A 24,167-nucleotide genomic window follows, 5' to 3' on the forward strand; every position below is an offset into this window, starting at 1 on the left:
ACAACCTTCCTCCAGTTCCTCCCCACTCCCCCTGGATTCCTTCTGCAAACAAGTCTGCACAAGCCAGCTTCACACTCTGGTTCCCTGCATCACACCATCCCTCATCCTTCAGATAGCTTCTCAAGCATCCCCTCCTCCAGGACCAAGTCCCAGAGAACGTTTTTTTACAGCTCCTGCATCGCACTTGTCAGGGTGGCATATTCCTGCTGGTTTGCTGATTTGAGTAATGTTAGTGGAAGAAGTGGGCTTCCAGTGAACAACTGGGGTGTTTTTATCATATGGACACTGTGAGGCGAGCGTTCAAAACATGGGTTTTATGGATTCATCTCTTCCCACCTTCTTCCTCTCGTTTTCTCTTGGTGCCGCTTTCTGCTTATTTATTTTCTGCTTATTTATTTTCTTCTCATTATATTCCATGTATGTCTCTGTATGTGTGTGTGCTCCATTGTGTCCAACTCCCTGTGACCCTACAGACTGTAGCCCACCAGGCTCCTCTTTCCTGGGGACTCTCCAGGCAAGAATACTGGAGTGTGCTGCCATTTCTTTCTCCAGGGGCTCTTCCCAATCCAGGAATTGAATCCGAGTCTCCTGGGTCTCCTGCACTGGCACGCAGATTCTTTACCACTGAGCCACATGGGAAGCCTACATGTATGTCTGTAAAATACCTTAAGAACATGGCTGAGTATACATCATAGAAACCCCAAGTTAAAATGAAATGTATTTTTGAAACAAAGTACCTTTAGAATTTGGGTGGGGTTTTTTTCCCCCATCATGATGAATTCTTGACCTCATATTACTAAGGAAGCTTGTCAAAACAAGATATTTTAGACAGAGATTTTTTTTTTTTTAAGGAATAACTGGAGACCTGAACTGAAGCATTTTGCTTCGGGTAATCCTTGAAAAGCATCCCATGTGTTTGACAAGTTCAGCCTAGGGGCACTTCCCTAAAGAACGTGGCGGCTCTTTAGGGACTTTATTTGCTGTCACCATGGCATTCCATAAGAAATAACAAGTCTCTTTATTCCTTCCAAACACCATCCTAAGAACCAATTCCTTGTGCTCACTGTCCGTCCGCATACCATCACTCATGCCTACAAGCAGCAGTGGGATGAATAAAGTGCATTCCTAAGTGCAAATAGGACTTCGAGATTGGCATTTCTTTCAGCCTTATTGGAAAGTGACCCCAAATGTGCATACCAGTTACACACAGCTGTCTGTCACACAGGACACATACATTCTGATACAGCAAAGATGCCTTGTTTGTTGTGGAGAAGAAACCCCCCACTGATCAAAACCTTGCATGAATTAGTATCTAATCTGGCTATTCAGTATCTAATCCTGGAACCGAACCACAGGAAACAGTCACTAGACAACACTAACAAAATAGATGAGTCTTGGCAGGACAAGCAAAAGGAAGACCCAAATTCCATTTATCTAGAGATAAAACATCCACAATAGAAATCCAACAAAGGATAGCATACCAGGTTATGAGAAGCTAACGTTCTTGATAGAACTGTGATGTATTCCAACGAGAATCCCGCAATTTAAAATCTGTGATCTAGTCTAGAAGAATCAAATAAAAACCTGAAAGTGAATTGGCTGGTCATTACACACCACAGAACTGAAGGGGAAAAGAATCCGTGGTTTTACAGCTCTTGAGAGAAGGAAGCTGGGCTCAGCTTAGATGTCCATCTGCCCTAGACTAAGAGGAGGGGGAAGACGTGGGAGGAGGTGGTATTTCCTGAATGGACAGCAGGCCATGACCACAATCCTGAACTGGAAAACTGCAGACTATGCATTGGGTGGGTGGGGGCGGGGAGAGGGTACTGTTCCCTAATTTGAGATTTAAAGAGTTAAAAGAACTTCCTGAATAACACCACCCCTTCACAGTTACTGAATGATCACAGGATGACACAGTATGCTGAAGTAAAATTAGTCCTGAGTGCAGTGTGGTAAGTTGCTTCAGTCATATCTGACTCTTTGCGACTCCATGGACTGTAGCCTGCCAGGCTCCTCTGTCCATGGGATTCTCCAGGCAAGAATACTGGAGAATACTGGTTGCCATTTCCTCCTCCAGGGGATCTTCTCAACCCAGGGATCAAACCCCGTGTCTCTTATGTCTCCTGCATTGGCAGGTGGGTTCTTTACCGTTAGCACCACTTGGGAAGCCCAGTCCTAACAGTCTTGTTTAAATTTTTTAAGTTTGATGTGGATCATTTTAAAAGTCTTTATTGAAAGAATCTGTTACATATATATTGCTTCTGTTTTATGTTTTGGTTTTTTTGGCCCTGAGGATTGTGAGATCTCAGCTCCCCAGCCAGGCTCGAAATCTGCACCCCTTTCATTGCAAGATGTAGTCAAAACTACTGGACCAGCAGGGAAGTCCCCTGTCTCGTTCAAGTGTTCCAAGAAACAGGGATCAGGCATTCCTTAGAGGAAATGTAACGTTATTGTCCTTATCACTCTGTGTAACTGAAATTCTAATGTGCAAAGGACGGCAAAAAGCCAAATTAAAGAAATAAAGGGAGAACTGGCATCGGACAGGAGGGAGAAGAAGAATCAATCACAGTGAATGACACTATTTCTCCACGGACGGTCCCTGCGGCATTCCATGGCCTCCTCTTTTCTGCTTTCAGTAGCGCCATGCCTTGACGGCAGTTAGAAAGTGATACTGGGAATGTTTCTCTGTGGAGAGTCTCTCCTGAACCTTTTTGAAGGAGACCCACTACTCAACCACAATTCAAAGATGCTTGCTCCCTGGAAGGAAAGCTAAGACAAACCTAATCAACATGTTAAAAAGCAGAGACATCTCTTTGCCGACAAAGGTCCATCTAGTCAAAGTTATGGGTTTTCCAGTAGTCACATATAGATGTCAGAATTGGACCATAAAGAAGGCTGAGCACTGAAGAATTGATGCTTTCAAATGATAGATCTGGAGAAGACGCTTGAGAGTCCCTTGGACTGCAAGGAGATCAAACCAGACAATCCTAAAGGAAATCAACCTTAAATATTCACTGGAAGGGCCGATTCTGAAGCTAAAGCTCAAATGCTTTTGCCACCTGATGAGAAGCGCTGACTCACTAGAAAAGACCCCGATGCTGGAAAAGATTGAAGACAGAAGGAAAAGGGGGTGACAGAAGGTTAGATGGCTAGACAGCATTACTGACTCAATGGACGTCAGTTTGAGCAAACTCCGGGAGACAGTGAAGGATAGGGAAGCCTAGCACGCTGCAGTCTATGGGTTGGCTAAGAGTCAGACACGACTTAGCGACTCAACAGCCGTAACGCTCAATCACAATCACTACTGTAATGTCCCCACGGGGTTGAGCACATCCAGTTCCTAAGCCAGGGGTTCAGCCCGAAGAGGCTGGGGCTGCGTGTAGAGGAGCGTCTGGGGGTGGGGTGGGGGAAGCTGGACAAGGCACTCCCACCCCAACTCAAGCGTCAGCGTTGCCCAGAGTTCCACTGTCAATGGTCTTCCCACTCATTCACTGGCCATCTGCACCATTTCATTCACTCCCCTGTGTGACTCACTGTAAATGGTACCGGCTCGCACAGTGCCTACCAGCTCTTCCAAAGGTCAAACAACGTATTCAACTGCAATAGTAGATTGCCACTTTCATATTCCAGGCATCTCAAATTCAACAGGTTTACATTAGTCTCCCCCGACGCACTTTTCTTCTTATACTGTAGTCTACAAATGCGGATGCCATTACCAGGATGCTATTACCCTCTCTTCCCCTCCCTATATCCCTGCCCACATGTGCAGTTAATCATGTCTGCTCATGTTCAGGATAGTTCTTCAAAATCCATCCTCTCCCCTCTGTCCCACTAGTCACCGTCTTGGTTCTGGTCCTCAGCAACTCTTGCCAACTAGCATCCCTGTTTCAATTATTATTTAGTAGAAGTACCTTTTAAAAACACAAATGGTCAACCAGTCCCCAAAGCAAAACCCCTTAGAAGCACCCATCACCTACTGTGATTTCTCATCTCCCTGGTGTATACACCCCGCCTGATCCCTGGGGTTTCAGACAGAGTAGATCTAACAGTTAGGTTACACTAGCTGGCACCAGTGACCTTTCGATAGGAACACTGTCCTAATCAGCTGAGCCCTTAAAAGCAGAGAGTTTTCTCCAGTTGGCAGCAGAAGGTGGGGAACAGAGAGACTTGAACGTAGAGGACTCTAAGGTGGGAGAGGTTCTCTGTTGCTGGGACAGACGAAGCCTCATGGACTGACAGCAAACTCAGCAGCCCTGAGTCGTCCCTGGCTGACAGGCAGCAAGAGGGGTCCTCGGTCCTACAACCAGAAGGAAATGCATTCCACCAACAGCACCAGAAAGCACATAGATGCATCTTCCCCTAGACCCGCCTTAGATGAAGATGAAATCGGTGAAGTACATGACTTCTCCTCTATAAGATGCTGAACGATCCAGCCAAAAAATGTGAGATGAGATGTGTTACATCTCCAAGTTTATGGTAACGGGTTGTACAGCTAGAAACCAATTATGGCTCAGCAGTAAAGAATTGCCTGCAGTACAGGAGACACAGGGGAAGCAAGTTCAATCCCTGGGTCAGGAAGGTCCCTTGGAGGAGGAAATGGCAACCCACTTCAGTATTCTTGCTTGGAGTATCCCATGGACAGAGGAGCCTGGTGGGCTACAGTCCACAGGGTCGCAAAGAGTCAGACAAGACTGAGCATCCACATGCACAGAAAACCAGTATGTGCAAGTACCCAACCTTGTTAGCGGGTCAAGCCCATCCTTCCTGGCAGGCCCTTGGCCTTCCCTTTCCACTCTCAGCTGCTCCTGATGTTTCAAATTCTCCCTGTGTGCTTTTCTCATCTCATCTGCCAAAATTCTAAAGAGAACTGTGTAAATATCCTGAGTACAATAAGAATTATTCTGGAAACGTAAAAATAAGTAAATAAAATAAGTGAATGCTACTAGACTTAAGTATCACTGCAGGGAAAGTCAGCCAACACATTCTAATAATAATTATCTGCCAAAAATATGATTGGACATGTGCATACCATTTTTAACAGCATGAACCACTGCAGAGGAATCTTCGTTTGTGGGGAGGTATTTACAGTCAGCTAAAGATTTGGAGTCATGCTTTTTATACAGCAGCCCTATTTCAAAACCTAGATCCTAAAAAAGAAAGAAGAATCTAAGAAACGTGCCTTAAACAGCCACTCCCAATTTCTTCAGGCAAGAGAGAAAGTTCCCTACAAAAGCAGAGACTCTGTCTCAGCATGACATGGAAGTGAGTTGACTAGATTTCCAATTCTTCCCTTTTTCTGAGTTGCTCCTATTGTCCCTGGTTATTTGCATTAAAACCCAGCACATCACAAAACTCCTCAAGGATAACAGGCTCACAAAGACTCTCCTATTCTCTACTTGCTACAGAAGGACAAATACAGATGACCTGCATTTTGTTGCTGTTGTTCTTGTTTAGTTGCTAAATCATGTCTGACTCTTTTCGACCCCATGGATTGTAGCCCACCAGGCTCCTGCGTCCATGGGATTTCCCAGGCAAGAATACTGGAGTGAATTGCCATTTCCTTCTCCAGATCTTCCCAATCCAGTGACCGAACCTGGACTCCTGCAATGCGAGCAGATTCTTTAATCATCTGAGCCACCAGGGAAACCTGCATTTTTAAGACATTCAGAACTGTGTGGTCTCAATGCTCTGCGGTAAAGAGCTGAATGGGACGGAAATCCAAAACAGAGGGCATATTATGTATATGTATGGGGTTTCCCTGGTGGCTCAGATGGTATAGAATCTGCCTGCAGCGCAGAAGACTCCAGTTTGACCCCCAGGTTGGGAAGATCCCCTGGAGAAGGGAATGGTAACCCACTCCAGTAGTTTTGCCTGGAGAATCCCATGGACAGAGGAGCCTGGCAGGCTACAGTCCATAAGGTCACAAAGAGTTGGACACAACTGAGTGACTCACACACACACAAACACACACACCATATATGTACAGCTGATTCATTCTGCTGTACAGCAGAAACTAACACAACATCGTAAAGCAACTAAACTCTGATTTTAAAAAAAAACAGTAAAGAAATCTCTTCAAATAATACTACTCAGAGTTACCAAGGAAGAAACTGGAAACTATATTGAATTAAGGCTAAGTGGAACAAGGGACTTCTGAAGGGATCAAGTGTGAAAAGAAAAGTGGGTAACTTAGTCGGACACCTTCTCTAATAGATTTTCCTACCCACTTTGAGGACTTCATCATCAACGCCAAGGACCACTGCCTCCTCACTCACCATAAAGTGGGAATTGGCTCACTAGAGGAGGCTAGTGCTGAAAGCCAGATATGGAGTATGTTTAATTATCTTCAGCACCTATTCAGGGCTGTTAAACACCTACTGATTTCTGGCATAACAGCAACAGACCCTTAGCCATATCTTCTGTCTGATCTCAGCAGGTTCAAGCCGGGCAGCCTGAGAAAAGCAAATTTCCTGTTTGAGGTCAGTGTCTCAGTCCTCACAAGTGGGTGCTGAGTGCAGTTACTTCCTGTTCATATTTAATAAAATCATTCAGCATCTCCCCAACTGCCAGATAAATGATTAGCTCATATGGAAACACTGATAATCTTCTTTCCAGGTTGGGGGGAAAAAAGCCTAGAAAGGGAGAGTTAAGATGAAATTCACTTTCTCAGATTTAAGAAATACTTTCCAGTGTTTACTGTATTATTAGGCGACAAGCTGTGCTGTGCGTGCGTGCTCAGTCGTGTCCGACTCTGTGACCCCATGGACTGAAGTCTGCCAGGCTCCTCTGTCCACGGGATTCTTCAGGCAAGAACACTGGAGTGGGTTGCTGTTTCCTTCTCCAATGCAGGAAAGTGAAAAGTGAAAGTGAAGTCACTCGGTCGTGTCCGACTCTTAGCGATCCCATGGACTGGAGCCTACCAGCTCCTCCGTCCATGGGATTTTCCAGGCAAGAGTACTGCAGTGGGGTGCCATTGCCTTCTCTGGGTTTTCAAACTACGATCCTCATATTCAGCTCTCTTCCTGTGCCAACTGGACGCTGGACTGTAAGGTGTACATGGCAGTCAAATCCTGACACTAACTGCTGCCTGACTGTGTGCACTTCCCTCTAAGACCAGATCAGCTGGTATGTGGACAGACACCACGAAATTGTGTGCAAGCTGGTTTTCTGTGACTATTTTACTGTGTCCCTAAGACAAGGACTTTAATATCACTGTCCTCCAGGCTTCCAGAACCTACCTCTGCATTTTGCTAGAATGTGAGTGCAGGACTGAACTAGAGTTTATACCGTCCTTCGACCCTAAGAACCTGCTATTCTACAAGACTCAAGCTCTGCTGTCCAAGAAGGGACAAGGTCAAAGACACCTGCCTCTGACATTGAAGGTAACAACAACAACAAAAAGTGGTATCACATTCAAGAGATGATCCACCATGTAGACATTTTCCCAGGTTATGAACTAACTTTGAAAAGACTTTTCTCATTTTGTGGTTGATGCCAGTAGAGTTCTCCCTAAACTTCCCGCAGAGCCAAGACTATGGCCGGAAAAAGAAAGGCATCAATTTAAATGCTAACAAAAAGGAGACAAGCTATAATCTTGAAAATTATAACCTGTCTTTCATGGGGGAAATGCTGTAATTATGAAATGAACTGGCAATTGATCAGGAAGATTGGGGGAAGAGATCACTGTATTGTGGAAAGTGTTTCTCTCCAGAAAGAATGGTGAGGGTCCCAGATCAGACTTGCCTTTCCACTCTGAGTAGGACACGCAACAACTATCCCAGTCATTTCGTTCTGGCAAGGAGTGGAGATCAGCTGGAACTCTGGTCCCTTCCCCACTTTGAAGAGCTTCTGTAAGACACTTTCCCAGCTGTTTTCCCCTTCTTACCCAAAATTAAAAAGTGCTGCTTCCAAGTTCTACTCTTCACAGAATATCTTTTTTTTTCAATTGAAGTAGAATTGATTTACAAAGTTGTGTTAGCTTCTCATGTAATGCAAACTGAAAAAAAAATATTTTTTTCAGATTATCTTCCATTATAGGTTATTACAGGATATTGAATAGAGTTCCCTGTGCTATAAAGTAGGTGCTCTCGTTTACCTACTTTATATGCAGTAGTAGTAGTTGAGCATTACTTTACTTTACGAGTATGTGAGATGAAATGTAAAGTAATGTTCAAAATTCTCCAAGCCAGGCTTCAGCAATACGTGAACCGTGAACTTCCTGATGCTCAAGCTGGTTTTAGAAAAGGCAGAGGAACCAAAGATCAAATTGCCAACATCCACTGGATCATGGAAAAAGCAAGAGAATTCCAGAAAAACATCTATTTCTCCTTTATTGACTATGCCAAAGCCTTTGACTGTGTGGATCACAATAAACTGTGGAAAATTCTGAAAGAGATGGGAATACCAGACCACCTGACCTGCCTCTTGAGAAATCTGTATGCAGGTCAGGAAGCAACAGTTAGAAGTGGACATGGAACAACAGACTGGTTCCAAATAGGAAAAGGAGTACGTCAAGGCTCTATATTGTCACCTTGCTTATTTAACTTATATGCAGAGTACATCATGAGAAACGCTGGACTGAAAGAAACACAAGCTGGAATCAAGATTGCCGGGAGAAATATCAATCACCTCAGATATGCAGATGACACCACCCTTATGGCAGAAAGTGAACAGGAACTAAAAAGCCTCTTGATGAAACTAAGAGAGGAGAGAGAAAAAGTTGGCTTAAAGCTCACCATTCAGAAAACGAAGATCATGGCATCTGGTCCCATCACTTCATGGGAAATAGATGGGGAAACAGTGGAAACAGTGGCAGACTTTATTTTGGGGGGCTCCAAAATCACTGCAGATGGTGACTGCAGCCATGAAATTAAAAGACACTTACTCCTTGGAAGAAAAGTTATGACCAACCTAGATAGCATATTGAAAAGCAGAGACATTACGTTGCCGACTAAGGTCCGTCTAGTCAAGGCTATGGTTTTTCCTGTGGTCACGTATGGATGTGAGAGTTGGACTGTGAAGAAAGCTGAGCACCGAAGAATGGATGCGGTTGAACTGTGGTGTTGGAGAACTCTTGAGAGTCCCTTGGACTGCAAGGAGATCCAACCAGTCCATTCTGAAGGAGATCAACCCTGGGATTTCTTTGGAAGGAATGATGCTAAAGCTGAAACTCCAGTACTTTGGCCACCTCATGAGAAGAGCTGACTCATTGGAAAAGACTCTGAGGCTGGGAGGGACTGGGGGCAGGAGGAGAAGGGGACGACCGAGGATGAGTTGGCTGGATGGCATCACGGACTCGATGGACGTGAGTCTGAGTGAACTCCGGGAGATGGTGATGAACAGGGAGGGCTGGCGTGCTGCGCTTCATGGGGTCACAAAGAGTTGGACACGACTGAGCGACTGAACTGAACTGAACTGAGTAATAGTTGCTGTTTTTGTTTTGGTTGCTAAGTTGTGTCCAACTCTGCAACTCCATGGACTGTAGCCCACCAGGTTCCTCCATCCATGGGGTTCTCCAGGCAAGAACACTGGAATGGGTTGCCATTTCCTTCTCCATGGGATCTTCCAAGCCCAGGGATCGAATCTGCCTCTCTTGCATCTCCTATATTGCCAGGTGGATTCTTTACCATCATGCCACGTGGGAAACCCATATATAGTAATGGGTATACTTTAATCCCAAACTCCTAATTCATTCCCCCTCTTTTTCCCTTTAGTGACGATAAGTTTTCTATGTCTGTGATTTTCTTTCTACTTTGTAAATAAGTTCATTTCTATCTTTTTTAAGATTCCTCATGTAAGTGATATCATGTTTGTATTTCTCTGTCTGACTTACTTCACTTAGTATGATAATCTCCATGTCCATCCATGTTGCTGCAAATGGCATTATATCATTCTTTTTTATGGCTGAGTAATATTTCACTGTATATATATACCACAACTTCTTTCTCCATTCCTTTGTCAATAGCCATTTAGATTGTTTCCAAGTCTTGGCTACTGTGAATAGTGCTGCTATGAACATAGGGGTGCAGGTATCTTTCAGGGCATCTTATTTCATGATAGTATAGCCAGAAGCAAGGCCTTGGCGGTCCTTCTGAGAAATTAGGTTGAAGAACTCTTGAGAAGATGACATCCTTTCCATCAACTCAACCTGTCTCTTAGATGAGGATGAGATGGTTGGCTGGCATCACTGACTCAATGGACATGAGTCTGAGCAAACTCTGGCAGACGGTGAAGGACAGGGAAGCCTGGCATGCTGTAGTCCATGGGTTCACGGACACAACTGAGCACCTGAACAACAACAAAAAGAGTTCTGGAGCAGAAGGCAGGAGATCTGGGCTCTAGCCCTTCATGGTCCTTTCCAGGCTGTGTATCCTCAGGCATAACATTAACTACTCTGGGCCTACTTCCTCTTTGGTGAAATGGGACAGGAGACAAAGTTATCTCCAATGACCCTTCCAGATCTAAAACTGTGCAAGTCCTGAGGAAGAGACTCACAAGCTCTGTCTAATCTTGAAGTCTTCGCCTCATTTGGTTTTCAGCGCCTGGAATATTGCAGGCCCTCAAGAAATGCTTTATATCAATGTCTTCCTTGTCATCTTTTGCACACTGTGTGATGTCAGTTCTAGGGACTGGAATGGTTGTAAACAAGAAAAAAGAAGGCTCATGACGACATATCAGAATTAAGACTCAAATGATGCATCCCCTTGTTAAAAACTGTTTCAGTGCCTTCCATGTACAAATCAATCAATGTTTTCTACAAAATACAGAGATGTGAATGAGATGCCTGGTGGAGACAACTCCTCAAGAGATGTTTGGAAGCTGTAATCAAGGGCCTTCTCTAGGAAGGAGGCTAAAGAAGCTCAACTAGTGGCAGAGACTCCTGTCCTGGGATCCTGAATCAGCTTGGAGCTGTGTGACTGGGAGGCTGTGGCCCCTGTTACTTTTTGAAATGAAAACTAGGAGAAAAGTTTTTAACACTTTTAGTAAAAGAGTTTGTTTCTCTTAAACCTTCAAGAAGTCAAATCTGAACACCTGGGGAAGACTGCATGCTGACTATGTCAGGTAAATAAGAAGGTGCCTGTTAACAGTCCTCGTGTGCCACTGTTCCTGCGGTTGCTCAAAGAGTCACTGCACAGGGAAGCTGAGTTTGTTAAAGCCCTTCTGTGGTCAGGAGCCCACTGGTCTTCAGGCTGGAAGGTTCAGCTGCAAGATTGGGCCACTTGGTCACAGCATGTAACATGTTTTGATGTAGTAAAACATATAGTTGAACAGAAACCCACTGAGAGGTTAAATCCAAATTTACACAATTATACAGAATCAAAACCTCTGAATTATATAGTAGTTGAGTGAATGATACTCGTACTGGTTTGAAAAAATTCTTATTTTTTATTTTTTACAACTACAACTTCCATGAAAGGCAACAGGTGTTCTATTCAACCTTCTGCATAATAGCAATTCTATTTGTTGTCCAATCAAGAACTTCTAAGAGCTTCCCTAGTGGCTCAGATGGTAAAGAATCTACCTGCAATGTAGGAGACATGGGTTCAATTCCTGGGTTGTGAAGATACTTGGGAGAAGGGAATAGCGACCCACTTCAGTATCCTTGCCTGGAGAATACCACAGACAGAGGGGTCTGGTGGAGAAGCTACAGTCCATAGGGTTGCAAACAGTCAGACACTACTGAGCAACTAACACACACTTTTTCAAGAACTTCTAAAGGGGCCATAAGGCATTTTAATCATGTAACCTAGAGAAGATGGAAAATTCAGACAGTGATTTTGTTTTTCCAACTAAACCCCTGTGAGAATACATGAAACAGAAGCATGATATGGAAAGTTAATTGGATCACAAGCAAGACAGGGTATTTGGACATTTTTTAAACAGCCCCTTCCTAACAGTTAGAAGGTGATGAAAGCATATTTAGAGGGCAAAATATTCCTTTATCCTCTCTGGTCCGTTGGAAGCATCTCTGAATAGTAGCAAGAAGTGCATCTTGGAGTAAACACTCTGGATTTTGGAAGGATCTGAGTAGTACTTAGTTATGGAGTCCATCAACCTGCAGGCCTCTCGGCATGGCCAAACTTGGGGGGATGTCTGAGCTGCAGGCTTTTAAGGTTTTACTGCTATACTTAAGTCCCTTCTGTATTTGCCCAAATCTGATGGAAAGATCTCTCCAGAGAGGCTAGAGTTATTTCACCTATGGGCATCATCCCCTGGATTCCAACCCCACATGGGATTACCTGGGCCTCAAAAGCACTTGGTCTTGCTCACGACTAAACCAGCAACACAGTGGGACCTTGTGAAAAACAAAGTCTGCCTTCAAGGTCTACCTTCTGCCACTTTTGAGGTAAAGCTTGGGACTCTGCCACCTGTTGGGTTTCTTATGGAGAACAAACCAAACTACACCTGAAAATGACTTAAAAGATGGATGAAATATGGATTCAAAGTTCAAACCATGTCTATTTTATTTTCCTAAAACCAAATCAGACTAGATGAAAATGGTGTCCAATAAGAGGAAACATTTCTAACTGGATAGTCATCAGAAAATACACTGTATGCTAATCAGACTCGGAAACAATGAGAGTGAAATTAAAATAAAATAAACATGATAAGCACCACTTCCTCTATTGTTGTGACTGGTACTTCTGTTTATTTTCTCTTTTAAAATTCATGTTCAAGAACTAAATAGCAATGATGACGGTGACATACTGGCCATAGGAATTAGCTTGCATTCTCTAAAGGTCCAATAAAAATGACAGGAAAAGAATGGCACCATTGGTGATTTTGTTGGCAAATGTGACAATCCTCTGGCCTGCAAACATTGCCCAAACATGCATATCAAATTGCTGATCATCAGATTTTTGTTCTTATATTTTATGTGTAATTAGTTCTTTTTATATTTTAGATAGTCATGATGAAGAGTTTGAAAAAAATGACTGAGGAAATACATCTCTCAAATGGAAAAACACCCAATGTTACAATGATCTACGGCTACTGTTGGAGGGAAATTTGAAAAATCCACCACAATTGGAAAGGGCTTCCCATCAAAACAGTGGAGGTGGGATCTGTACACTTCATGAAGTCAGTTTTCAGACAGCAAAGGCTTCTTGTATCTTGATTTTCAGGGTCGCTGGGTTCCCTCTGCTGCAGCACTGCTGAGCAAGGGGAAAAGCTACCTTCTACCATCAAAAGAAGAGAGAATCAGGTACAGGTAAAGTGTGTGTGTGTGTGTTGGCAGGGGGTCCTTTGCTGGGAACTATAAATTCTCATGACACAGTCGTGGCAAACTAAGCCTTGTTGATTCTGATGGTGAAACATTAAAGGCATTAAATAAGCCAGGCAGGAAAAACAGCTAGGCACAGAGATTTCATTAAAACAAAATGGCTTGTTTGAGGTCTTATTCAACGCAAAAAAAAAAAAGGGGGGGGGTATTCCTCTTACTGTCTCCTGCATTCTATTCTTAATTCACTTGCTCGAGTTGGGGACAGGGGTTGGCGGTGGTAATCCTGCTTCTCCAGAGTTCTGTGCTTCTTCTCTCCATGAGTCTTAGAACAGGAAAAGGCATTGGAAGCATCAGAGCTACTAGTTTCCACAGATGCACCTGTGCTTTCTGCTGGAATTCTCCCTGTGTGAGACACTATCCACTTTCTTCCAGACTGTTCTTTAGAAAACTCTGGTAGTCTTGACTAGAGGATTGCCGGGGAACCCTATTTACTCCATTATATAAATATAATTCAGTAGAAAGACTCACCCTCGAGTTAAGGAAGAAAGCTTCTCTTGACTTAAATTTTTCCAGAAGGTGGATCCACATTGGAAAAATGCAACGTTGCTAAAGGTTACAAAAGCACTTTAAGCTTCATAGTAAAGCCCAGGTAAGAGTATATTACTGGATCTTCTCATTTCCAGAATAAACATCTGAATCAATAATTGAACACTTTGGGCTAAGAAATCAGGTAACATCAGAAGCAGCAGGCAAACTTGCAGCAAACGAATCTGTGTGTGGCAAACCTCAGAACACATATTTTACTCCCTACCCATTTTTCCTATTCAACCAGTCGGTGACAAACAGGCCCATTTTACTAAGCAACCCACTAATAATTGTCAGGTTACAGGATGACAAAAAATCTCTAACATGATAAATGAAATCACTTTTGATCTAAGAGTTTATTTAAAATTTTTTTCTATGTCCCTGTAATCTGTAGTGATTTGGTAATGCAACCCCATCCCCACCCTACATGATGTTATCAATGTGAAATGGATTTGAACCTTCTGTTCCAAGAAAAGCACTGGTGCGTGAGCGCATTGCACAGACTATAAGGAATGAGGCAGGGGCTACAGGCAGAGAACATGGGGCCTCAGGTGGGCTTGGTGCTGGCTGTGTCTGAAATGAACAACCACACACAGAGGTACAGATTCTCAGCACCCCTGGCAGAAGGGGGGGCCAGTGGCGTCATGTGGTGGGCGGGGTTTAAGCAGAGGGATGTGCGAAGGACCAAGCGCAGGCAGCTGGAGGCAGAGGAACAGCTCTTTAAACGAAAATATTAAATCTAAAATGGGGATCTCCCCCAGCTCAGCGCGGGGAGAAGATGCAGTGGGTGGTGGGTGGTGGACCTGGCGGACTTGTAGCTCCCGCCCGAGTTCTCGCCCAGCCTGTGTTCTCGCGATACTCAGCAACCATCCATGTCTCTACCGCTCTCAACAGCCCACGTTGCTCTCAGCTGTTAACTTGGTCTGGCCACACATCTCTGATAAAAGTCATTCACCCGCCCTTTCTCTCGAAGGAATTTTTTTTTTTTTTTCTTTACAGAAAGAGCACAGAGGAGCATACGCTTTTACACTTGAGCTGCAGATGTGAATTTTAAAACCTTTTATACTCAAGCTGCAGATCCTATTCATTGTCCAAGCAGGAAAAGGACATTCACCATTCTAATTACCCTACCACTCCTGTGTACAGAAATCTATGTTTCCCAACCTAGATGTCCATCAGCAGATGAATGGATAGGAAAGCTGTGGTACATATACACAATGGAGTATTACTCAGCCGTTAAAAAGAATACATTTGAATCAGTTCTGATGAGATGGATGAAACTGGAGCCGATTATACAGAGTGAAGTAAGCCAGAAAGAAAAACACCAATACAGTATACTAACACATATATATGGAATTTAGAAAGATGGCAATGACGACCCTGTATGCGGGACAGCAGAGGAGACACAGATGTGTATAACGGACTTTTGGACTCAGAGGGAGAGGGAGAGGGTGGGATGATTTGGGAGAATGGCATTGTAACAGGTATACTAACATTTAGGAATCGAATCGCCGGTCTATGTCCGACGCGGGATGCAGCATGCTTGGGGCTGGTACACGGTGATGACCCAGAGAGATGTTATGGGGAGGGAAGAGGGAGGGGGGTTCAGGTTTGGGAACGCATGTACACCCGTGGTGGATTCATGTCAATGTATGGCAAAACCAATACAGTATGGTAAAGTAAAATAAAGTAAAAATAAAAATTAAAAATAAATAAATAAATAAAAAATCTTCATCAAGGAAAAAAAAAAAAAGAAATCTATGTTTCCTCCAATTAACAACCCCGCCATAAGTAATGCAAATAGAAAAAGTAAAATTCATTTCAATGACAGCTCACAGTCAGGATATTAAAGAAAACCTGATCTTTTAGAGGTCTCCAAAATGTTTTTCCTACCATGGCAAGTATTAGATATTTTGTCTTTTTTTTTTTTTAAAGAAGATCACATTTTTCTCTAGACTGTAACATTTTGGGGACAAGTATTTTCAGTAATTTGATCCCCTGTGAGAGAGACTGGAAATAATTTTGTATTTAGAAACTGGGTCTGAGTAATTTTCCAGAGATCTGGAAAAACAAAGAGGCATCCTGCATGCTTTAGACCAATATGCCCCAGCTCTCAATATCCGGGACAAAAAAAATATTTTAAATATACACTTACCTCTACATCACAGGTATATTCTGATCCATCCAGAAGTATCACTTTGCACTGCATGCTTTTAGGCTTTTTGACAATCTTCAATGGAGATCGAGATAGTTTGCTGCTAGATGATTTCTGAGAAAGTTTATCGTCTTCAAATTGCTGATATTCGAGCTGCTTGGCAGGTCCGGTAGCAAACTCCTGGTCCTTGTCAGTGACCTGTGGAGAGCAAACAATGGACAGTTTTCATTGCAAGATAGGAAATAAATATTGCATTGCTCAGGCAATCAAACGACACTGTAGAAACAGGATTTTCTATTTCCTACAGGATGAGGGATGTCTGAATTAGGACATAAGGAATGGATACACATACACAAAAATAATACTAACAGGTACACCTAAATAATTTCTGCCACCTGAATGTACCCATAGGGACTTCTTTCAGTTTGAATTAAGTATTCATACGAGAAGTGCTGAGTTCTTAGTGAATGCCATGAAGTTTCGCCCAAGCAAAGAAGGGTACAAATGACTTTTAAGGATTTTTTTTTTTTTTGATATGGACCATCTTTAAAGTCTTTATTGAATTTGCTATAGTACTGCTTCTATTTTATGTTTTGGTTCTTTGGCTCTGAGGCATGTGGGATCTTAGCACCCTAACCAGGGGTCAAACCTGCACCCTCTTCATTGGAAGGCGAAGTCTTAACCACTGGACTGCCAGAGAAGTTCGGGCTCCTGACTTTTTAAAAAGGCACTGGCTCTCCAGACATAGTGAGCAGATGTATAGTCATCAGAAGGGAAAGGGTGAGGGGACAGATTAGGAATTTGGAATTAACAGATACACGCTTCCCAGGTGGCACTAGTGGTAAAGAACCTTCCTGCCAACGCAGGAGACATAAGAGACGTGGGTTCGATCCCTGGGTCAGGAAGATTTCCTGGAGGCAGGGCATGGCAACCCACTCCAGTATTCTTGCCTGGAGAATCCCCATGGACAGAGAAGCCTGGAAGCCTACAGCCCATAGGGTCATAAAGAGTCAGACACAACTGAAGCAACTTAACATACACTACTATATATATATTAAACTAGATAAGCAACAAGTCCATACAGCACAGGAACCTATCTTCACTACCCTGTAATAACCTATAATGGAAAAGAGTCTGAAAAAAAAAAATGTGTGTATAACTGTATCACACTGCTGTACACCTGAAACTAATAAGACATTGTAAACCAACTATACTTCAATTAGAAAAAAACAAAAGCGTTGGCTAGTATAAGCCTTAAAAGTAATTAAATCATCTAAGATTGAATCTAATGTATTCTGCTTCTTTCATTCACTGGGTCGAGCTGTGTGGCAGGTCCTTTACTCCATGACCCACACTGCTCCATAAACATACCAGGTATCTTATAAACTGTAAAGCCTACAGAGTTTCAAGTATTAATCTTCTCAGTAATTTTACAACTGTTAAAATACTTGATTTAGCTCTAACTCAATTCAATGACGGAGAAGGCAATGGCAACCCACTCCAGTACTCTTGCCTGGAAAATCCCATGGACGAAGGAGCCTGGTAGGCTGCAGTCCATGGGGTCGCTAAGAGCCGGGCACGACTGAGCGACTTCACTTTCACTTTTCACTTTCATGCATTGGGGAAGGAAATGGCAACCCACTCCAGTGTTCTTGCCTGGAGAATCCCAGGGACAGCAGGGCCTGGTGGGCTGCTGTCTATGGGGTTGCACAGTCGGACACGACTGAAGCGACTTAGCAGCAGCAGCAGCAGCAGCAGTTCAATGAAGCTAGCAGTACTGAAATTAATTAAAAATAATCCTTTAAGTCTGCTCCCCCCCCCCGCCTCTTCATTGTGAAGAGCCAGTATAAGAAAATATCAAATCTGTTCAAAGGCTTTAATCTTCTTTCAAAGCCTAACAGTCCAGTCCAAGCTAGACTCAGAACTTTAAGAGGGAGCGATCCTACAGAACAGTAACATTCTCCCTTGAGTCAATCCCCTTGGAATCTCCCCGTGCCCTGCTCTCCAGTGACTTTTTCTACCCCTCTTCTATCTATCAGATGGCCACCAATGCGTATTCAACCCATGGGCCTGACCACTGCTTCTACTGGTCTGCAAATACACTCTCAAAAGCCCAAAGAGAGATACGTTCTTAGAAAATTCTCTTTTCTGACCTCTCCATCTTGTAAATGAGCAAGCTGACGTCCAGAGGACTTGAAAAGAGTTCTGGAAACACTGAGATAACCACCGAAGATAAGTGGTTTAGAGTCACATTTCTCTTTAGTTTCCAATGTCTGAGTATAGAAAGTCAATCCATTTATTAACTATGTATGTCTAATTATATTTGGGTATAGAAACTCTTCTCCCACTTTCATGTTTATTTCATTTCAGAGTGAAGAGGATAGAAAAATCCAGCCTAATAATTTAAAATTGCTGAAGATCTGCAAACAAACAAAACCTTACCACCATCATGTCTACACAAAAAGAAAAGGTAAGGGAAGCTGGGATCACAACACCTGCTCCTTAGAGTCTACCTGACCAAAGGTAAAGGGTAACCCACAGCTCCCTTCACAAAACGTGAGATCAGACAGAGCATGAAAATAAATGTTATTCTTTTTCTTTTGACCCCCTACCGCACCACATGCAAGATCTTAGTTCCCTGAGCAAGAATCGAACCCAAGCCCCCTGCATTTCAAAGTGCAGAGTCAGCCACTGGACCACAAGGGAAGTTCCAACATGACTCTTTATAGAGTTTAAAAGCAGAACTTAAGTACCATGAGAAAAGAAAGAAAATAATCAGGCTTGTCAACACATAATTTAACATTAGAATTATGTGTTGTGTTTTTAAAAAAGGCATGGGGACTCCATATCTCCTTTTGACATCCTCTAGAATTTCTGGCTTGACATAGACACTTTCAACCTGTAAAAGGTCAACCATATGTAGAGATTCCCAGATTCCCTTAACCCATGAGTCAGCATCCTAAAACACATGGATTCCAGGTTTGAAGTCTGAAGACAAAAAAATTTAAATATGGATTCATTCAAGGCCCAGGTATAAATCATGCTTTATATTTTGTAGGAAAAATTTTAAAAGGAATAATCACATTATCTATGACAACTTAAACACATTTAGGTAACAAAGTTGAATATGTCCATGGCAGAGAGAAAGAGAGCAGCTTGAACACCTACTAGGGACAGCTGGTAACCTTAAGGTCAGAGTAGCCCCCGGGGAAACGTTAGAATAGTTCTGAATTAGTGTGTACATGCTTAGCCGCTGAGTCATGTCCGACTCTTTGCGACCCCATGAACTACAGCTCAACAGGCTTCTCTGTCTATGGGGATTCATTCTCTAGGCAAGAATACTAGAGTGGGTTGCCATGCCCTTCTCCAGAGGATCTCTGGACCCAGGGACCAAACCCAGGTCTCCTGCATTGCAGGCGCATTCTTTACTGTCTGAGCCACCAGAGGCTTAAATAAACAACTGGGAGCATAAGTAGAGCTGCCAGTTCAGGGTCTAGCCTCCTTGTAAACTCAGATAAAACCGTGGACCCGCAGTCCAGATTTCAGTGTGAGCTGAAGTGCTTTCATCAAAAGAAGGCGTTACCAAGCAAGGCTGTGGAATGTCATTCACTGAAAGTCTTAAAACAGCTTAAGTGTCCATCTGCCCGGGGAACAGAAGAGGGCAGGCAGATGATTCCCTCCCCTCCCCTGCACCCTCCACGTTCCTGCTAGTGCTAAGAGATCCAGGTCAGAGCAAAGCCTGGAAAAGCTCAGCAGACGTTCATTCATGGTTTGGGTTGGAACGGCAGAGGTACGGGGCGATGCGGGCTCACCTCCTTCCTCACAGGCGTGCTGTGCGCTGCAGCCTCCTCGAACTGCTCCGGCGCCTGGGGCTGCTCCTCGGCCGGCTCGGGGCCTGGCTGCGCCCCCAGCTGCGCCTCCTGGCCCCCCGCCGCCTCCTGGGGTTCGGCCTCCTGCTCCGGCTTGGATTCCGAGTCTGATCCCGATTCGGTGGTCATGGTCGATTGTTCTGCAGGCAGACAGAGGGACGGTCCTATCACTCGGGGAACCAGCACCCAGAAGAGGGAGACAGGCTAAGAACCCAACACAGACCCAGCAGCCTTGTCAAGTTCACCACTGGCAAGGGTGCCTGTCGACGGCGCAAAATGAACATTTAACTAGTAGTCAAGTTGATTTGGGGCCATCACGGGTTTCCCTATTAGATTTTCACCACAGATGACAGGGAAATGACACTACCATCCTAATAATTACCTAACTTAGATATGTTTAATTTCAGAAACATGAATTTGCAGTATCAGCTGAAGATACATTTTAGTCTCTGGGAAGGATATCTATCTAAAATGGAAGCAGGTACAATTTCTCACTCTCTCCTCATCCCCAGGGACCCTGCTCTGCCCCTCCAAAGCCCTGAATCCATCCATTCTTCCTGGAACAAATGTCTTTCCTCTGTAATGTCCCATAACTGTTATGCCCTTCTGAAAGAGCGACCACAGTACAACAGCAGCTTCTTAAGTATTGCCGGTCCTGTCCCACACTGGACCACACCAGCCCTGGCCATGGCTGGAGGGAAGCCAGACAGCATCCCCTCTCCTGCTCATCACAAGTTCACTCTCAAAGGTTTCTTCTCAGCTCCCCCTCATTTCCCTTGAGTGTTGAAGGAGAAGTCTGTCTCATATTCCACCAGAAACTCAAACAACAGATCTTGATACAGAATAATCTGCTTTTACATCCTAAAAAAGACGCTCTAAAATATAACCGCCATATTCTTATAACTTACTTTTCAAGACACTAGTATTTTGTGCCTCAGTTTCCACATCTGCCAAATGGGAGAACTGAGCATGATCACATCTAAATAAGCTATTCCCTGCTGTTACCTTTTCCCTACTACTAATAGACATGCTGCTCTAGTTAGAGCCGTTTTTTGCTCTAAGCAAGAGAGCTGCTATACCACTGGTCACCATGTCATTTTAAGCAATTTCTCATCTCAGGTGTATGGTAAATATTTCAAAAATGAATATTGCAGGTCATCATATAATTTCCCTTCCTAATCCTAATTTTATGGTAAAAATATCTCAAGCAAAGAATTAGTGTCACACTTTAAGCAAATAATACACCTGCTCGTATGGTGTAGAATTTGTATGCCCAATAAAACACCATAGTAAAACCACCGTTTAATTCCTATTCTTACAATACACATTGGAAGATGGTTAACACTTTGAAGAGGGAGACATTATAAATACTAATCTATCTTTATAAACTAAATGTGGTGCTTTCTATTTTAGGTTACTTTTAACCATCACCAGCTATTCTGCCTGTTGAATAAAAGACCTGTCAACCTGGCATTTGCTCAGTTACCATGTAAACGTAAATATCAAGTCCAAGTGCAGGGCCACCCAGGGATCTACATAAAACTAATACATTTTTTTTCCTTCTTACATTTTATATTTTCAAGCAAATCTTGAAGGTAAATATGATATTCTCATTTTTAAGCTTATAATACAAAGTGTCAAGTCTACAGAAAAAACAGTGGAGGGGGAGGGAGAGGTGGTGATTGTGTAATTCAGAGACTATAGCAGAACTCTTCCTTTTAAAAGGGGAGGAGTCATTCTAATAATCAATTCAACTTGCCCAACCTTCAGGGAGTACCAGATATGAGTCAAGCCCTGCTCTTGGTTTAGAAGCAGAGATAAACATGTTGTAAGCCCCTGCCACCTCTTTGACTATCTTCTCCGGATTTCCTTACTATTTTTTAAATGTAAGGGTTTTTTCCCCACACATGTAACTGTGGTATATACAGCTCATATGAATGCACTCTAGACTTGAAAGTATGTTAGTCGCTTAGTTGAGTCTGATTCTTTGCAACCCCATGAACTATAGTCTGCCAGGCTCCTGTGTCCATGGGATAGTCCAGGTAAAAATACTGGAGTGAACTGCCAGTCCTTTCTTCAGGGGATCTTCCTGATCCAGGAATCAAACCTGGGATCTCCTGCATTGCAGGCAGGTTCTTCACTCTCTGAGCTGAAAATCTTCTCAAATATGTGTTAAGATAAAAATCTTTCTAAACATAAAATTAGCCTGGGATTCACTCTACATGAAACAGAAAAGTAAAACTCATAAAGAAATATCCCAATTTTGACTGCTACTATTCTAGCCATGAAATCACTCAGCACCTGGTTTTTGTCTTTAATTCCATGTCTTGTCCCTAAGGCAAACAGCCAGCTCCACAAAGGCTGAATAAAAATGCAAAATGGACAGAGCCCAGGAATCACCTATCTGCTATTTAATTAGTGAAATAACCTACCATTATTTTCTGCCTAGGAATAACTAATACCTGACCTGGCATATATCACATTTATCATAGAACTGCTCTTCAAATAAAATCCTACGCCCTTGTCAAATATTTCCTCGTCATATCATTTCCCCTAACACTAAATATATAATAAAAGAAATACAAATCATTGCTATTTTTTGATTAATATTAATAAAATAAAATTTCCTTGCTGTTGAGAGACAGTAAAGTAAGAAACTTTAAAAATGTAAGGTTTTAAAATTCTGGAATCTCACTAGAATCACTGTTTAATTCCAATATCTGAGAGGGCATAAGGTCAAATTGCACCTATGAGCAAACTGTATCAATGGCCTCAACCTGTAAATTCAATTTCAGAACTTTGAAAATAGTCTTCCTTCCCTATTCACATGCCAATATAAGTGAGCAATAAACTGATTTTTCAATAGTAAACAACTAAAATCAAATCTTCTTAATATGGTCCTTCTGACTTTAGGTCATTAGTTTAATAATTCTATAATGTACATCTCCATTAAACCCAAGTGCCAGAACATTCTTTAGTATTAGATTTGCATGATTTTTACAGTGCTTTTGTTTTTCTCTTTCTTATACTCGATTCTTTGCTTTCCTAGATGACCCCTGCCATTTAAAATTGCACATTATCCTTGCCAACTCACTAAAGATGACTATTTTCCAATGCTCCCTTCTCTTCCGATAGATTAGTTTTGTCTGACCTATAATTAGCCACCATTCGGTGACTGGAAGGAACAGCATCACCTGTGATCACAAACAGAAAGCGGCACAAAATGCTTATGCTCAGCTTTGGCTAACTGTGCCTTTTCTCTATATTAAATTTACCTTGTTAACTGTGTTCTGCTTCAGCTTTAAAAAGTTTGGAATCCTAGAAACTCTAAATCTTCAAAACTGGTATAAGGACTTTCACTACATGCACTGGGATGATGGTGAGAGAAGCCTTCTTTATCTTTTCAAGAAACATAAACTGTATTCCACGATGCCTCTTTTCAAGGCTGTATTTATTCCATGACTCCCAAAAGAAATGGTAATTATAGTGGAGTCTATTTGCATTAAAAAAAAAAAAAAGCCCCAGTATCCACTAAACACACCCACACACACCTAACAACTGCTCCTGACCTTGCATTCTACCCTCTGCAACCCCATCTTCGCTCCTCGAGGATGGCTACCTCTCTACTCTTCTTTACAGTCATGTTCTGGAAAGAATTATTAAAAAAAAAAAAAAGGCTCAAGCAGTAATTAACGTTCTCCTACAGGAAAAATCCTAGGTTTGTGTCTTTTAATAAAATGTCACTGAATTTTCTTATCTGCAGGAAATCTGCTTCGAGCTGAGAGTTGTCCACCAGCCCGCGGGGCAGGCTCATGGGAAGTCACCTTGGGTAAAAAAGATAATCGCTAACCTTCAACCTCAAGTTAAAGGACTAGCTTTAGAAGCAATCAAAGATCACAGGCTATTTCAGGAAGACACAAGGGGAATCGGGATAAATAAGAGCAAGGATGGGGCAGGACGCTGAGGGGCAGGCAGCCATGTAGCAACCACCCTCAACCCTCCAACAGGTTCTGTGACCTCAAAGAACCTGGCTGCTTCTTCTGTTCTAAGAGGCTGAAATTCTAGGATTCCTGAAACCTGAGACCCTGTTGTATGAACAGCATGATGGTGGTGGTGGCTGTAGTCACTCAGTTGTATCTGACTCTCTGTGACCGCATGGATTGTAGCCTGCCAGGCTCCTCTGTCCATGGGATTTCCCAGGCAAGAATACAGGAGTGGGTTGCCATTTCCTTCTCCAGGGGAACTTCCCAACTCAGGGATTGAACCCCAGTCTCCTGCATTGGCAGGAGGATTCTTTACTGCTGAGCCACCAGGGAAGCCCATTAACAATGAGGTC

At 43.0% G+C, this 24,167-nt stretch overlaps 1 protein-coding gene across 1 annotated transcript in view; it reads right to left on the reverse strand.

The window, feature by feature from the left end:
- EPB41L3 (erythrocyte membrane protein band 4.1 like 3) overlaps nucleotides 1-19,960 on the reverse strand; it is a 91,736-nt gene extending 71,776 nt beyond the window's left edge. Inside the window, exons 1-2 of the mRNA XM_068993849.1 lie at nucleotides 19,775-19,960; nucleotides 15,963-16,160 (exon numbers count right to left, since the gene is read on the reverse strand). Of these exons, the coding sequence (XP_068849950.1) occupies nucleotides 15,963-16,160; nucleotides 19,775-19,960 (384 nt within the window). The remainder of the gene's footprint in view (nucleotides 1-15,962; nucleotides 16,161-19,774) is intronic.
- Between the last annotated feature and the right edge of the window lie 4,207 nt (nucleotides 19,961-24,167).

Source organism: Capricornis sumatraensis, chromosome 21 (genome assembly GCF_032405125.1).
Source record: "Capricornis sumatraensis isolate serow.1 chromosome 21, serow.2, whole genome shotgun sequence".
NCBI classification, from domain to species: domain Eukaryota; kingdom Metazoa; phylum Chordata; class Mammalia; order Artiodactyla; family Bovidae; genus Capricornis; species Capricornis sumatraensis.